This window comes from Anomalospiza imberbis, chromosome Z, assembly GCF_031753505.1.
Source record: "Anomalospiza imberbis isolate Cuckoo-Finch-1a 21T00152 chromosome Z, ASM3175350v1, whole genome shotgun sequence".
In the NCBI taxonomy this organism is placed as follows: Eukaryota; Metazoa; Chordata; class Aves; order Passeriformes; family Viduidae; genus Anomalospiza; species Anomalospiza imberbis.
In genome coordinates this window covers 9066380-9082189 of record NC_089721.1, presented here as the reverse complement: position 1 = coordinate 9082189, position 15810 = coordinate 9066380, and the positions used below count along the sequence as shown (strand labels likewise).

Genomic DNA, 15810 nt, shown 5'->3' with positions numbered 1-15810 from the left:
GAAACACTTTGAGCTGGTGAGCAATGTCTTTGCCAGAGTGGAGTTTAGTGGTACCTGTAGAGATCTTGTCCTACTGCAGGATATTCCATAGAGTCATATAGAATGGTTTGGATTGGAAGGGGCCTCTAAAGGTCGTCTAGTCCAGTTCTCCCTGCGATGAGCGGGGATAGCTTCAAATTGGATCAGAATAATAATGAATAGCTTCCTTATTAATAGAGTAAATAAATAAATATTAATGGTGTGTGACTGTGTCCTCTCTGGTTGTTTTGGCGAGGTGCTGGGCTGCAACTGGGGCTGGGAGCCTTGTGGGAGAAACCCAGGGTGGGCTCGGGGGCAGTCCCTCTCATGTCGATGCAGGGGAAGTCCGCGTGGCTGTGGCTCTGCAGAGGGGCTTGCTGAGGCACAGTGCAGGTTTGCAGGGCTGCTGCTTTGCTCTCACTCTGCTCTCACCCTCTGCTCTCACTTTGCTCTCATCCTCTTCAAGGGTGCAAAAGCACTCTTGGAGAAAAGTGTATGTGGTGAGCACCCAGCACCCACCACGCACACGCAAGCCCCAGCGCTGCGGAAGCGAGCAGCTTCCCCCAGAGGAAGCGTGAGGAGCCGGTGTCAGCCCCCACTGTTGCTTTCGTAATGGGAGCTGCACAATCACAGGAAGTGGATGGAGCAGAGCCAGGGTCCTGCAACAGCACCGGGTGGGCCTTGCCTGCTGTGGGCTTGCTAAATTCATGATTGTCCCTGGGTCTGGTTGGGGTCACTGGGTCCACAGGAAGCACTGGCAGACCCAGGGAGCAAAAACAAAATATGAGACAACATTTTGTCCAGAGGGGAGACAGCCAAGGAGAGGCTCACCCAGGGCCTCTACCTCAGGACAGGTAGCAGCATGCTCCCAACAGGGCTGGGTCACAGCTCTACCCTGGTCAGGACCAACAGCTGTTGAACATCACCAGGGAACCACTGGAACTCTTTCCCCAGGAGGTATGCATGGCATCAGGAAGGTCTAGGACCCCATCTACACTTCAGTTTAATTTTTTACAGTTTGAGGCTAGGGTGTGTAATGCCCCTCTGCACTTTAGTTTCATTTTTTTGCAGTTCGAAGCCAAGGCACGTAATGTCCTATTCCCAGCCTACTTTCATTTTTAAAGTTCAGGGTCAGCGAGTGTAATGGCCTGTTTCCCCTTTAGTTTCATTTTTTGCAGTTTAAGGCCAGAGTGTGTAGAGTTACAGATGTTGTTATACAGTGTCCCCGACCCAGCACTAATCAATATCAAATGAGCCATCTGAAGTAATATATGGTGGTGTTGCCAGCAAAGATGGGAGCAGCCACATGAGCTGCTGTTTGCCTGGGTATGATGGGGTCAGTATTGCTCTTCGTAGCAGTCTGGCTTGCTTGGCCAGATGTCAGGAAGGGAGATAACTGTAGGAGAGCAGGCTTGGAGCCAGGAGCTGGGAGTTTTGGGGAGGTTTGCTCCATGGTTTCAGCTCATAATGACCCAGGTCTGCTATTTTTCATTGCTTTCTGTGTTCTGTGCCAGTCCCACAGCAAGCAACTCTGACCTGGGGAGAGAAATGAAGCTCTCAGCCTGGACCTCATGCCTTGTGTTAAAGGCCAGCAATGATTAAAGTGCTCATAATGAGTCTTCTGGCTGAGGACTTGATTGAAGCAGGGGAGCAGGAGCCAGCTGATATTCCTGCCACCCTCCTTGTCCTCTTTGCTGCAGATCACCATTCTTTTTTGTAGCATGCTGCGGGGTCAGAGAACGGTCTGCATGTTCACTGGTGCTGCTTGCATGCACACACAGCCCCACACTCTGCCTTAGGTCCGTGGTATGGTCCCAGCTGCGTCCCCACTTGGTTCCCTCTGTTATGCCCAAGGTCAACCCTTGTGTCCCAGCAAATGCCTTTGTCAGCATTGTGGGACTACGCTGGCAGACTGGAAGTATGAGCTTTTCAGGGCAAAATATCTTGGACAGTCCTTGGCAAGTCCCAGATGGGTGTTGCCAGATGGAAACAGAATATTTTTTGCTTGGTGACTCCTCAAGTATCAGAGTATCTTCTCTTTTCTGTGATAGTGATGTATTGAAAATTGTGAAAACATAAAATAAAATTTGCTTTCTATTGCTAAGGAAGTCCTGGACTGTGTAACCAATGCAAAACACTTCCTGTCATGGCTTTAAAGGAATCAGGCTTGCCCTTTGTAAAAAAATTAATTAGGGTTTCTCAGAGAGATGGCAAATTCAGTCAGTAGCAGAAACAAGAAGTATCCACCTCTTCAAGGGAATTCTAAATCCTGTGTCATCATCCACCCTATTTTTATCCACTAGCACCAGCTGCTGGATATTGGTGGAAACAGAAAAACCGACAGAATTCTGAAAACTGTTTTTAAAAGCAGCTGGAAACACAGTGATGGAGCCACTGCCTCCTTCCAGCTCTCACAGCTGGACATTTCAGCCCTGGGCCTGCTGAACCCCCAGGGGTCGTTTTAGGACCACTTTGGCAAAATGTCTAAGGCAGAAGGCAGAGAGGTCAGGCTGTGATGCCTAAAAAAGTCCAGACAGTGCCAGGTGTGCCCTTCCCCTATTCTCTTTCCTTGTCCATGTCTGGACATCTTGGCTGGAGACACATCCCTACGCATTACTCGGGGGACACAGCCGTGCCGAAGGGACTCTTGGAGTAGGGTATTTGGGAGCTTTCCCCAGGCCTGGGATGGGAGGGCAGCTGGCAGCCGGCCCTCGCTGCACATCCGCCGGGGCTGGGAACCGGAGGCTGACGGCTCTGCAAGAGTCGTTTGCAACACCCCGTGCGTTCCCCGAGAGCTTCCTCTGCTCGGCTCACACGGGGAAGGCTCTGCAGTATTGGCCAGGGCAGCACACTGGGGTTGTGCCTTATCCTTCTGCCTGACCACAGCCTGGTTTGTCCCCCATCTCTAGGGACATCTGGGAGTGACCCCTAGGGACATGTTACCCACAGCATAGCATCAGGTTTGCAGGCACAATACTGCTGTACACTGCCACGGAGGGGAGCTGGGACAGTCGCCATCCCCAGGCACTCTGCTGCCCTCAGCCTTGTTGTCTTTTTCAGTCTCAGAGCAGCACGAAACCTCTCTATAGGAGGGTGGCTGCTGGGTGAGACAAACCCCATAAGTTTGAGGCAGGACAGAAGACAGAGTCAAGCCCTGCATCCCCACAGAAGCCCTTTATTTTGCATCTGGTGAATTTGCCTAAGAAAGCATGAACCTCTGGGCTGAGAGCTGCTCAAGTGCAGCATTTTGGTGTGGGCGAAGTCTGCCTACTCACTCGTTGTCATCCTGAGCCTGCTGGATTTTCCCACTTGCTGTTATTTTATCCGTGTGAAAGTGCTGGTGCCAATCCTGCAGAAAACACCAAATCAGATGGGGTCATGCACGCTGTGGAGGGTAGAGGGGAAACCCAAGGGGAGCATTGTGTGGCTGACTGAGGTACTGCAGGTTCCAACAGCCTGCAGCAGAGGTTGTGCCAGGTGCTGGCATCATTTCCTCCTCTCCCTGCTGTGGAGAGTGGAAAGAAGGTCCCAGAGAGGGCTCTCTGTGGCCAGAGCCCATGCAGGGATCCCCCACCCTGAGGCACATCTGACATGCAGTGGTGGACCATGTTACATGGATGCTTCATAACCCTTACGTGTCACAGGGGACAAACACATTCCACCCTCACTGTTGTCCCATGCTTCACCCTTCTCTCCCTTCTCCAGCCTGAGTTGCAGAAGACCCTGGCAGAGCAGTGGCTGGGACCCAGCACTCACCGGGTGGCTTTCCAGTCCTCTGCCGGACTGTCAGTTGCCTCTCGCAGGAGCCACAGGGCATGCAGGGTCTCCTCCCCATTGGTGTCCACATAACACTGGCCCAGGAAGACACTTGCCCGGGCAGTCTCTGAGTCTGGAAGGGTTTAAGGTGATGTGAGTCAGGTAGTGAGGCACAAGGTCACCCTGTGTCTTGCTGGCATCCCCGCCCGCAGGATGATGGCCCCTGCTGCCTACCTTGGAGCCTCCAGTTCACAGTGAAGGAGAAGATGGGCTGTGGTACCAGCCCTATATCTTGCTGGGACCCCTCCAGTGGTGACGTGAGGTGTTCCGAGTAGCCAGCAGCAGGTCCCGGCAGGTAAAAACCAGAGAATCTGTTGTCCTTGTCCAGGGTGGACACAACCATCCGGCAGCTGGTGTCACTCCGCCACGACCCGGAGAGAAGGCACTGCAAGGCCAGTGCTGTGGGTTGGAGGGAAAGAGGAGGGGGAGCATCCTGCTCTCATCCCTTTACCCTGGCTCTGTCCAGAGATGTCTGCAGCAGTGTGCCACAGACCTGATGTGCCACTGGCATCACCATCTCAGTGTGAGAATTGTGCCTGAGCTATGATCACATTCAGCTCAGCCACTGTCCAGGATGGTTTCACCCACCCAAGGGAGAGTGAGTCCCACCATGCTGAAGCAGCAGGTATGCTGCTTTCCTTACACTCTGGTGGGGAAAACAGGAGCTGTCTGGGATATGGCTCTGTTTGCCTTCCTCTGAATGACTTCCTGCAGCAAGAAGTGTCCTTGCAGGAGTAGTCCCTTCCTCCGAACCTCACTGCAGCTTCCCTCAGCGCTGCACAGTGCTGTTCCCACCAGATCCAGCTGCCCAGCCCTAGCTCCCTGTTGAGCTATGATGCCCCAGCAGCAGGCTTTGGGATCCAGCAGGATGTCGGCACCACACCCCCACTGTCATCTGTCCCCATACCTTCCTCTCCACAGGGGCAACACATACTGCCAGGGCAAGGGTGAGGACCAGGGCAAAAGCACTTCTCCCCATGGCTGCAAGGCTGCTAAGAGCTCCTCCTGGCCCTGGAGCCTGGCGGCCTTTATAGGGCTGTAACTGGAGCCCCACCAGCACCAGGATGGCAGCTGTGAGATGAATGGCTTGATGTCAGGGTGCCCGGGACAGGCGAGGGACATGAGGAGGTCTGCATGACCTGCTCAGGGCTGAAGGAATGCAGGAATAAGCACGGCTGGGCAGAGGGGTGGGGACGCAAGTTTTTTATAAGGCCCTATAGTAGCCTGGAAATCATCAATACCTTCTTTGGGAATCTACCTCCCATGCACAAAGGCTGGAAACTACCACCTATTTCAATATTTACCCCCTCCCTGCTTTTCTGCTGCAACTGCCTGATGAGGATGCTGCAGCGCTGCACAGAAGGGATAGTTCACTCATTTTAGAAGCAGTAACACTTCTCCAGCCTCTTCTGGATGTCAGCTGCTGATTTTGATGGTTTTGCTTTTACTTTTGTGAGAGTTAGAGGAAGAAGTAACCGCAGCAGCATTACTGAGGTCCCAGTGAGTGTGTTTGCTAAACACACAGAGTGTGATAACCAGCATTGTATTCACACTTCCTTGTATTGGCTGCTCTAAAGGACCTTTGATATGAAAAATGCAGCATGCACAGTCTCTGTCTTCCTGAGCCATGGCTTTGCTGTGGTGCCTGGAGCAGGCATATGGCTGTGGCAGCTGAAAATTCAGGTGGTACTCAGCTGTTTTCAATACAGCTGTGTTTGGGGCAGGGCATGGCAACAGGGCTGCAGTGTGCAAACTGGGGCAGGGGAGTGCCCCTTTGGGGGGCACCTCTCAATGCCCACTGTTAGCCCTGGCACATCCTGGCACCCTGTGCTCAGCACATCTCTCTCTCATCTAGGTAACCTCAAAAGCTGGGCTGAGTGGAAAATACCCCTCTCCTAACACATCCCCCTCCTCCTTTTTGTCTTTTCCGTCCCAAACTCATGGCCTATCACAGGTACTCAGACAAATTCCCCCTGGGGATTATTTTGCCGTTGTCCTGGATGCCACCCTTTGTTCTTGGCCTGACAGCAGCTACTGCCTTTCTGTGATGTTTGGCAGAGACAAACCACCTTGTTAGAGATCCCAGGGTGGTGCCAGGTTTCCCTCCACTTCATGGCACCATGCTGCAGCTTCACTAGAGCTGGGCCAGGCTTGATGGACTGTGCGGCCACGGTGCTGTCATCCCTGGGTTGGGGGTGCTTTCATAACACTTCTGCAAGAGGCTTTCTCTTCACCCACGGACCTGCCTAAAGCTTTGTGTCAAAAGAGCTGACTGAGTTTGGCAGGTGTCCACAGAGGCAAATAGAGAGGCACTGCCAAAATGCAGTGGTAGAGAAGGGGAAAATCCCTAAGTGTAACCCAGGGGGATGGGATGGGATGGGATGGGATGGGATGGGATGGGATGGGATGGGATGGGATGGGATGGGATGGGATGGGATGGGATGGGATGGGATGGGATGGGATGGGATGGGATGGGATGGGATGGGGGCTTTAACTTGTGCACATTTTACTTGAGGTGCCATACAGCACAAAGTTAATCAACGTCTCAAATCTACTGCTAATGCTGCCTCCATTGCCCAATCCAACAGAGCATGGAGTGCCAGTACTAGAAAGGGTCTGGTGGGAATGGATATGAAGGCATTGCAAGGAAGTGAGCTGAATTCAGGATGCTGCTGCTAGCCCTGCCACCATCAGGCAGGTGGGGAATGATGGCACAAGGTAGAAGTTTGGGTTTAGATGAGATGGGAAATGAGCCCAGGGAGGTGGATGGGTGGGATCAGCGAGAGATGCAGATGTCCCTGCAGAACAGCAGTGGTGAGACCTCACCTCAGCAGGGGTATCTTTGGGGACAGAAGGTATAGCAAGGACAGACTTTAAGAAAAGGCAACCACAGCTGATGATTTAAAAATTTTATTCCCAGCTGGGAGGCAGGTTTTTCTTGCCTTGTTGGAGGGTTAGGCTGCAGCCAGACCATCACATCATGGGGCTGGTGAAGACACAGCCTCACAGGGAGGGGACAAGTTCTGCAGGATCTTTCCTTTTGTGGTGCGTTTGCGTGTGAAGACATTTCTGCCCACCCTGTGAGAAGTTGAGAGTTCCTGCAGGATGACCCAGTCCTTGCAGCAGTGATGGGGTGTCCCTGAATTCCCCCCAGGTTTCCTCAAGTGAGGAACCCTCTGTGGGATTAGTGTCACCCATATCCCCCCACTACCTCGTGGCTTTCCAGTCCTCCTCAAGGGACCCGACAGCTTCACGCAGCAGCCACATGGTGCTCAGCGTCTCCTTTCCACCTGCATCCACAAAGCATTGCCCCACGAAGGCGGTGCTGGCATCTGGGAGGAAGCACTTATTGGGAGATCCATGGAGAAACTGTCTGCTTCCCCTTCCCCACTGTGTTCCCAGACACAGCTGTGTTCCTGCTCCAATGGCCACACAACCACCAAACCCATGCTGGGGGGTCCTGCCCTTTCCCGTGGCTCCCTCAGGTAAGGCAGGATTTGTAGCACCACATCCCAATTGTGCTGACAGGGTTTGGACCCACTGTGGTTGCCCCAAGGATGCTGGTTGAGGAGGGGTCCCCTGTTCAAGCCCAGCATTGCCCCACAGCACCATGCTGTGCAGGTGCTGCTGCTTAGCTGCACCAAAGCACCACCCAGCTGAATTCCTGGTGAAAGAAAATTCCTGCTGGCTGCATTCATGGCTTCCATTGACACTGCTGTGCCATCCCCAGGTATCCCAGCACTTACTGGAGAACTTGTCCCAGCGCACAGTGAAGGCAAACGTGGGCCAGCCCTCCTCTCCAAGCTGCTGCTGGGCACCCCTCAGGGGAGAGATTTGGGCACAGTCCCCAGAGAGGGTTACTCGTGTGAGGTATTGTCCCTGGAAGTCGCCATTGTCCCTCAACACCGAAATCTCCATCAGTGAGTCCTGGTCATTCCTCCACAGTCCACTGAGCTGGCACTGAAGGAAGACAGGCACACACTTCTCTGTCCTCACCCCATCCCTGCTGCTGCCCCACACCAGGGGAGCCGCAAGCCCTGCTGTGAGTGCAGCTGCAGGGCATTGGCTGTCCCTAATCCCAGTTTGGGGAAATGCTGCCCCAGGGTGCTGCTGAGAGGATGGTGGAGCAAGGCCAGAACATCCCAGCCCTGCAGCATGCATGGTACACCCAGACACAGACCCAGACGTCGCAGGTCCGTGCACACCTGCATGGTGCTCCCAGGCACAAACCCCAAGGCAAGGAATGCCCAGTGCATGGTTCCCTCATGGGAACAAATCTTTCTGGAGGTGGTACCAGGTGGCTGAGGGTGATCCAGGGATACCTTACCCTCTGCCTGGACTTGGTTCTTGCAAGGCTCTCCTGCTTGTCTAAGCCTAAAATGGCATTTAAGGGAGAACTCCTGGCTGCCCACACTGCATCCCATTGCCATGTCTGCCACACTCCCATTGTCACCCATCCCCATACCTTCCTCTCTGCAGGAACAACACTCTCAGCGAGGGCGAGGACCAGGATGAAAACACCGCCCCTCATGGCTGCGGGGCTGTGAAATGCCCAGCCCAGCTCCCTCTCTGCCCTGCATCCCAAACCCCTTTATAGAGCTGTAACCAGAGCCATGACGGCTGGCAGCTGCGGCTTGAGTGTCCTGATGTCAGCGTGCCCAGGCCAGGTGAGGTGAGGAGGTCTGCCTGACCTGGGCAGCGCTGGAGGAACGTGGGGACGAGCACGGCTGTGCAGGGAGGTGGGGATGCAGGGATGATTTACACATCCACTCTCCAAGAGTCTCTGCCGACCCCTTTCCTTGCTCAGTGCCGGAGCCCTGGGGGGGGCACGGCCTGACACTGTCCACTACCACCGACCCAGCGCTGCCACCGAAACACAGGCTGGAGCAAGAGCAGTCTGGCCAGCTATGCCCTGCTGCACTGACTGGTGATGGGTCTGCCCACAGGGGCTCATCCCCTGTCACCGTCCCCTCCTGCACTGTGCCTGCTGCTCTTTCTAAACGGTTTTTCGTCCTGGCTGTGCTGGGCTTTCCTTGGGTTTGGGATTTAAGACTGTCACTGCAGCAGGAACTCTTGAATCAGCCATTCTTGCAAGTGCAGAAAGGCTTTCCTGGAAGATATGTAGAAGTTAAAATTTGCTTATTCCTGTGGGAGGGCATGTTCTGTGCATGGTGCCTCCCAAGACACCGTGAGAGGCAATGCCATATGCATGATGCTCTGAGGCTGGGTAGGGGCCTGTCTGACCCTTCCCAAGGAGTTCCTGATTGTGCAAGACTGGAATGGGGGTGCTGAGACTGCCTGGCATTTGCACAGGGACACGGCACAGACACAGATAGAAGTGGCATCTGGCTGTGTCCAGACCATGAGGTGCCTGTCTGGCCCCTGCCCAAGCACAAGGGGTGAGATCTGCTTTGACAATCCTTCTCATCTTTCCTGGGTCTGAAGACAAGGAAACCCATTCTCCTCTTCCTCGGGGAGCAGGATCCTACATTCAAATTACACTTTGCTTTTAATAAAAAAATTATAGGGCTGTGTTCAACTCCCATCCTGGGGACTTCCTGCAAAAGCTCTTTGGATCTTGACACTGCTCTCCCTGGCTTGCTGCCCAGCTGGCTCCCAGCATCCAGGACTTGGCACTCCCCTGTGGGCTCCATGCAACACCCACAGGGGCAGCACCAGCACAGAGCAAGAATGGACAAGTGTCCTGCAGCCCACCCACTAGCTTTGCAGTCATCCCTGAGCATGTCAACCTCATCTTGCAGGATCCATGTGGTTCTTCAGTATTTCCTTTCTCTCCTCATCTGTGAAGCTTTGGCACATGGAGGCAGTGATGGAGTCTGCAGACTGTGAAGGGATGGGATGGGATGGGATGGGATGGGATGGGATGGGATGGGATGGGATGGGATGGGATGGGATGGGATGGGATGGGATGGAGCTGTCCCTCTCAGGCACCCAGACTGTCAGTGGGAAAGGCTGCTTGTGGGTGGGAGATGTTTCCCTCCTCAGTTTCCTGTCCTGCTGGGACCTTGAACAGGCATGGGATATGTAGGGCATGGGGACATGAGCCCAGCTGAGCTGGACATCACAGGAAGGGCAGGGATACTCCAAGGACATCTCAGTGGACACTAGAGGCACTCTGAGAGTACAAAGAGGGAGGTTGGGAAAGGAGAAGCATCTGAAAAACTCGAGGTGACAGGTGAAGGTGGGCTGGCTCTTCTGGTTCATCGAGTGTGTCACCTGCAGCAGTGACACCCAGACCTCGTTCATGGTGTGTGGCAGCTGCCAGGGAAGTTGCCTTTTCTGTTCACAGCCAAGATGGTTACATTGGAGCCGAGGTCAGTGACCCACTGCCTCGTCAGGGTGCAGTGCAATGGAGGGGACTCAGCACTGGTGCCACAGCACAGCCTGGGTGGGGCAGGGTGGCTGGAGTGAGTAATTCTCTGAGCCATGTAGGGCAAGCTGGACAAGCTGCAGGTCCCTCACCTACATGAGGGGTTATACTGACAAATTTGATGAGCTCATCTGTAGGATGGGGAGGCAAAACCCATCTGGGAGGGTGCCTTGGTTCCAAACTAGCCCCAGGAAGGGCTGAGAACATAACTAAGGAGCTCCTCCATTCTCTCAGGATGGCAGTCTGTGGTTGGCAAGGCTACAGCTGGAACAGGGCCATGGAGAGAGGCAGAAGAGCAGAGCACAAGGTGTGGTCCTGACCAGAGGACCACACAGAAGTGGTGGAGGGGATGGAAGCTATGTGTCTTCACTCATCAGTGAAGTTATGGCTTGAAAATCAAATTTTCTCTTTTGTCATCGCTGCAGAGTGGAGGGGTACCAGGTTTTGGTACACCCAACCCCACCAACCATGCAGTCCCTTGAGTGACCTGGGAATTCCCTTCTGTTTCTTCTGCTTAGGTGGGTCAACAGCTGCACTGAGAGAGATGTTGGGCACCAAGATGTTCAGTGTTGAAACATCTGTAAACGGTTGACAGGAGCAGTCCCCGCAGAAACGGTTGCGTAGGACAGTTTTCCACATGTGGTTAAGACGTGTAAGTGCTGGAGGACCCCTTCAGTTGAAGCTCCTTCTCCATTCTAACAGTGCCTTCAGTGCTTGAAGGGATTTTATCCTTATGCAAGCATCACCCCATGCCAAGATCCTAATAAGTTCATTTTTGGGTTGTTTTCTTTAACTGATACACTGTGTGTGTGAACAGCTGTGCCACACAGACATGTCCATGTGATTTCAGATGCCTCCTGCCTCCACCAGCTCCCCCTGCCCCTGGAGGCATTCACAATTACCCTGATCAAGGCTTGTCATGCAGCAGAAACAGCGGGTTTTCCTGCAGTGGGGCTGAAGGGGAAGCCCTGCTCACATTTGCAGGGCTAGAAGGAAACAAATGGTGCTGGGTTTGCAGACCGGCACTGTGAGCAGGTTTGCAGCTGAATAAAACCCAGAGCTGAGGGTTGCCAAATGTCCACGGAGAAACATCCCCATCCTTAACCACTACCAGATGCCTGCAGGCACCCGCAGGTCCAATCACCTGTCACCCCAAAGCCGAGGTGTGCCAGGGATGCGTTGCAGCCTAGCTGGGTGCCCTCATGTAGGGACTGGCCTTGGAAATAGCTCTGCCAGCTGGTACCTGCCATGTTCCTCACCAGCACTGAGGCTGCCGGCCGGGGTTTGCAGGATGCTCCAACAGTGGTCAGCACTGCTGCCTCGCTGAAGCACTCTGGGAATGCTGCACAGCCTCGGGAGAGCCCTGCCCTGGGGAAATGTCGGCAATAATGAGGGCAGGAGAATGCATGCAGTGAGGCTGGAGGCTTAGCAGGGTGCCTCACTGCTGAGCTGGTCACGCTTCAGGTGAGAGCAGTGTCCTGTGATCCCTCTCATGCCTGTCACTTTCCTGGTTCTCAGACTTGTTGCCCTGTTCTTTTGAGAGTTTTAAAGTTCTTCTAAAAGTTTCTCATGCCTTCTGATGTTTACATTTTTCAACTGAATTTTCACATGCATGTCCATGTAAAAAATGATAGTTTTGCTTTCTTCTTTGTGGGAGGAGAGAATTGATGGACTGTTGGTTTGACCAGTGTGGTTGGAGAGGTGGTAATTTCACCCTCCAATCTACTGTCACTTTTGCTATGCTATATATAGTGGAGTCAGAAAATAAACTTTGCTTTTTGGGTTCTTTTCTTTCCCCTTTTGCATCTAGCATCCATGTGTGAGTTATTTTGTGTCATAGTGTGACACAGACACCTCTAAAAGCATGTAAAAAGCTGTGCAGATACATAAATGCATAGCAGAGGGCTGGTGTAAAGACATTCTGGTCAGAAATGCTGTAAGGGAACTGAAAAACTGGAGAAATGCCAGCAAGGCATAGAGAAGGGAACAGCAGCACTGCTCTGGAAGCGAAAGATGAGCGCCAGGAAAGAAAGACCTGAGAAGCAAACCGCATGCGAGTTTGCAACAAGGCAGGAAAAAGCACAGAACAGGAGAACTTGCTAAAGCCACAAGTGCTGTTAGCAGAGCTCTCCCACCTACAGCATCTGTGGCAGAAAAGCCAGGGTAGCAGGGGAGGGTGGCAGCCCCAGCTGCTCAGTCCTACTTTTAAATTCATCAAATCCCAGGCAGTATGCCAGCTCAGGCCATGCAGCACTGTCCCGGGTTATTTTGAGAATTAAAGACACAAGGACTAAGTTTCAGATTCAGACCCAGAGCTGATTTCCTGGAAATCATTTTCTTTGGCTTAGAGGGGTGCCTAAGGCAGAACAGGAGCTTCCTGTTTTGGTCAGTCACATAGTCCATTGGGCAGAGATTTGAGAGGCTGTATTTGCTGGTCATTAGCTTTTCAGTAAATCACATTTCCAGGAAGAGTTTTGGGCTGGGTGTACTGCAGCTACTGGCCATGTGTGGCTGGTACAGAGCAGTCCTTGGCACTTTTCAGGAGTATGGATGCAGCCAAGTCCCCTCACCTGCCTGCTTAAGGGTGGTTTTAGAGCCAGGTGCCTCCCAGACAGGTTTTTGGGATGCAGAAGAGGTCCCCAGCTTACCCTCCCATCACACTCACCAGGCTTTCAGCAGGAAAGAATGAGTGCTGGTCACAGAGTCAGAGGGTTACTTTGGAGATACACCATCCTGTTTGGGCTGGAAAACAGGCTTTCTTGGGGCCAGTCTCTTCCCAGAATAAGGGAATGAGAGTTTCATCCCACACCCACCCTCCATCTTGCTTTTGCCTAGCTTTTCCAGGACATATCCACAGACTGCACTAGGTTGTATTTATATATCTTTAATTTTATTTGGTGTTTTTTGAGATATCTTTCTTCAGAGGTGGAAACATCAGGGCAGGCTGGTACACACTGATCCTGCTGAGGGGACTCCTGTCTCCCAAGTGTGTCCAGGATAAGATGCTTCTCCCCCCTCTCAGCCCATTCGAGTGAAGGTGTTGCAGCCGGTCCTGTAGGGAAGCAGGAGCCCACTGGTGTCCAGCCAGCAGCAGGGTGGGGATCCCAGATGGACTGGGGGTACCTTGGCTCACCTCGTGGCTTTCCAGTCATCTGACTCTGAGTCGACTTTCTCCCGCAGCAGCCAGGAGGTGTGCAGGACCTCCTTCCCATCATCCCCATTGAAGCACTGGCCCACGAAAACAGCTGTGGAGTCTAAAGCAGTGGTGGCTGTTAGCATCCCAATAGGACCCTAGCTGATTTTGGAGCTTCACAGGCATCAGTGAGTTTAGTGCTCATGGGGCTTGAGCGGATCCTGATATTTGCAGGGAAATGCTGTGTGGCAGAGGTGTTGTCAAAGCAACCCTTGGTGCTGCCTCACCCAGACCTAGTTTTGGGAGATGTACTGCTGTCTGCAGACACCATCCAGAGAGGGGAGAGATCAAAGAAGGACAGGCAAGGGACAGCAGAGAGAACAGAGGAATTGGGATGAGCACTGTGACCTGCGTGAGCTCCCCTCTCCATCCCACCACTCCATCCAACAACAGCCATCATGCAACTACAGACCTGAGAACTTCCAGTTGACAGTGAAGCCAAAGGTGCACTGTCCATCCTCATCCAGGTGCTGGGAGCCAGTCAGTGGGGACAGCTGGATGGGTTTCTTGGTGCTTGACACGGTGGTGTGGTACTCACCAGAGAAGGTTCCGTCCTTGCCAACCTTGAACACTTGCATTTTGGAGCCCAGATCATTCTCCCACCAGCCGGTCAGGTTGCACGGCTGGAGATAAGCAGACATGTCCCTGGGGGCTGCCTGTACACAGCCCTTACAGGCTGAGCCCCCTGCCCACAACTCCCAATGCCCATGGGGTGCTGGCACTCACCTTGATCTGCCTTCTGCTTTTCCCCAGGCAGCTCATGGTTGTCTTTTCCTCTTTATTGATGGCCTTTTTCTCCTCAGGGTGCTCACCTCCCTGGCAGAGGAGCTTGGAAAAGAACACAAACAAAGGTCAGGCTGTGGATGGTGGCACAGCAGAGTGTTTCCAGAGTCCTGAGAGTGCTCAAGCATTCATTTTTAAAATACATGATTCATAAAGTTGCTGCTATCTCAGCTACATCAAGAGGGCTAAAAGCTGAAGTAAGCCAAGCAAAGGGGAGAGGTGAACAGGCAATTTGAAAGGCGGGAGCCCTGGACAGGCAGGAGCATGGACAGGACCCCTGCTGTAGCCTTGGTAAGTGAGCTGTGTGAATCCAGAGCAGATTTGCCCGTGTCTGTGGGTACCCGTGCTGTGCCCTGGACACGTGTAGCACGACAGGGAAGCTCACTGGGATGGGCATAGCCCTGAGGTCCACAGTGGGCTTTGCCTCAGCCAGAGCCCTGCACATCCCACCTGCAGTTCTAAGCGCTGCCTCAGCACTCCCACACTGCACCGTCCGAGACAGCAGCAAGTCACCCCCTGGGGCAGGGTCCCCATGCTTCCCCTGCCCCAATTCCCCTCCAGGTCTTTAGTAAAGAAGTGGAGGATTTCCACATGCATGGCCCCTGTAACAGGGAAGGAATCTCCATGCACATCACTCCCGGGCACACGGACAACTCTGGAGCATCACTTCCCTCATCTCCCTCGGCAGGGTTTCCCGTCTGGATACCCGCTGGAGCAGGGGATTCTCCTGTTGCCGGGTATTCCCCCCGCAGAGGGGTCTTCCACGCGTGTCCCACCCCTACCAAGCGCTGCAGCTCCCATATCATGTTCCACCCCTCCGGCGAGTCTCCCACTCGTGTCCCTCCCCGAACACCGGGATCCCCAGGCGTGTTCCGACCCAGACTTCCCCGGAGCCGAGTTTCCCAAGCGTGCCTCTCAGCAGGAGCTCCCACCTGGAAGCCTGCCGAAGCCGCGGCCACGGACACCCCTGCAGTCAGGGCGAGAACGGAGAGGATGCGGCGGCTCATCGGGAAAGAGCTCGGGATGCAGCGGCGTGCAGCTCGGGATACTGGCACGCCGCTCCAGTGACTCACAGACTTTTATTCTTCGGCTCCGCCACTGCTTTCCGGGAAAGCCCTGAGCCGTACCTGAGGGAGGGACTGGTACTGGGACAAGAAAGGGAAAGGAGACAGGGACGGGGGGAGGTGTGAGGAGAGGGGCAAGAAAGGGGATGGGGACAGGGCTGGGGATAAAGGCAGGAAGAGGTTGTGGTGGGATTGGAACGGGAACTGGGGTGGGGACGGGGGCAAGGATGAGGGATGGGGGATGTGCACATAGATAGGGACGGGAACAGGGGCAGGGATGGGGATGGAAGCAAGGGTGGGAGGGATGGGGATGGGACGGGGATGGAGGCAGGGATGAGGAATTGGAGGCAGGGTTGGAGATAGGCATAGGGACTGGAAACTGAGATGGACACCGGGATGGAGATGGGCAAAACAGGCATGCGGGAGGGGTTGCGTGGGCTGCCCACTGGCATCACCCAGCCTGGGGGTCTTTAGCCCCATGTCTACTGGTTGAGGGCTGGGTCTAAGTTTCCATCCTGCCCTGCAGGAGCTCCTGTGTCCCAAAG

At 53.9% G+C, this 15810-nt stretch overlaps 3 protein-coding genes across 3 annotated transcripts; all 3 read right to left on the bottom strand.

Annotated features, from left to right (window-relative positions):
- Positions 1-3189: 3189 nt before the first annotated feature.
- LOC137465484 (avidin-like) lies at positions 3190-5450 on the bottom strand. The gene is made up of 4 exons (XM_068177551.1): positions 4742-5450; positions 4009-4219; positions 3775-3907; positions 3190-3367 (listed from the first exon to the last, which is right to left on the bottom strand). Exons 1-4 carry the CDS (start codon positions 4811-4813, stop codon positions 3334-3336), a joined length of 450 nt encoding a protein of 149 aa, XP_068033652.1. The 5' UTR covers positions 4814-5450; the 3' UTR covers positions 3190-3333.
- A 1278-nt stretch (positions 5451-6728) lies between these two features.
- Positions 6729-8365, bottom strand: LOC137464856 (avidin-like). Its single transcript, XM_068176411.1, has 4 exons — positions 8300-8365; positions 7581-7794; positions 7046-7166; positions 6729-6912 (listed from the first exon to the last, which is right to left on the bottom strand). Exons 1-4 carry the CDS (start codon positions 8363-8365, stop codon positions 6813-6815), a joined length of 501 nt encoding a protein of 166 aa, XP_068032512.1. The 3' UTR covers positions 6729-6812.
- A 4878-nt stretch (positions 8366-13243) lies between these two features.
- Positions 13244-15229, bottom strand: LOC137464398 (avidin-like). Its single transcript, XM_068175711.1, has 5 exons — positions 15134-15229; positions 14145-14246; positions 13831-14041; positions 13359-13479; positions 13244-13277 (listed from the first exon to the last, which is right to left on the bottom strand). The coding sequence occupies exons 1-5, from the start codon at positions 15206-15208 to the stop codon at positions 13244-13246; spliced, it is 543 nt and encodes a 180-aa protein (XP_068031812.1). The 5' UTR covers positions 15209-15229.
- Positions 15230-15810: the final 581 nt, after the last annotated feature.

What these genes read in the sequence shown, in the direction of transcription:
- LOC137465484 (XM_068177551.1), bottom strand. Translation starts at nt 4,813, where the DNA reads ATGGGGAGAAGTGCTTTTGCCCTGGTCCTCACCCTTGCCCTGGCAGTA. An exon ending in TTGCCCCTGTGGAGAGGAAG is followed by an intron (nt 4,220 to 4,741) that starts GTATGGGGACAG and finishes CTGGCCTTGCAG; the next exon opens with TGCCTTCTCTCCGGGTCGTG. An exon ending in TGTGAACTGGAGGCTCCAAG is followed by an intron (nt 3,908 to 4,008) that starts GTAGGCAGCAGG and finishes AAACCCTTCCAG; the next exon opens with ACTCAGAGACTGCCCGGGCA.
- LOC137464856 (XM_068176411.1), bottom strand. Translation starts at nt 8,365, where the DNA reads ATGAGGGGCGGTGTTTTCATCCTGGTCCTCGCCCTCGCTGAGAGTGTT. An exon ending in GCGCTGGGACAAGTTCTCCA is followed by an intron (nt 7,167 to 7,580) that starts GTAAGTGCTGGG and finishes GCTTCCTCCCAG; the next exon opens with ATGCCAGCACCGCCTTCGTG. An exon ending in GAGGACTGGAAAGCCACGAG is followed by an intron (nt 6,913 to 7,045) that starts GTAGTGGGGGGA and finishes AACTTCTCACAG; the next exon opens with GGTGGGCAGAAATGTCTTCA.
- LOC137464398 (XM_068175711.1), bottom strand. Translation starts at nt 15,208, where the DNA reads ATGAGCCGCCGCATCCTCTCCGTTCTCGCCCTGACTGCAGGGGTGTCC. An exon ending in CGGCTTCGGCAGGCTTCCAG is followed by an intron (nt 14,247 to 15,133) that starts GTGGGAGCTCCT and finishes TTCTTTTCCAAG; the next exon opens with CTCCTCTGCCAGGGAGGTGA. An exon ending in TGTCAACTGGAAGTTCTCAG is followed by an intron (nt 13,480 to 13,830) that starts GTCTGTAGTTGC and finishes CCACTGCTTTAG; the next exon opens with ACTCCACAGCTGTTTTCGTG.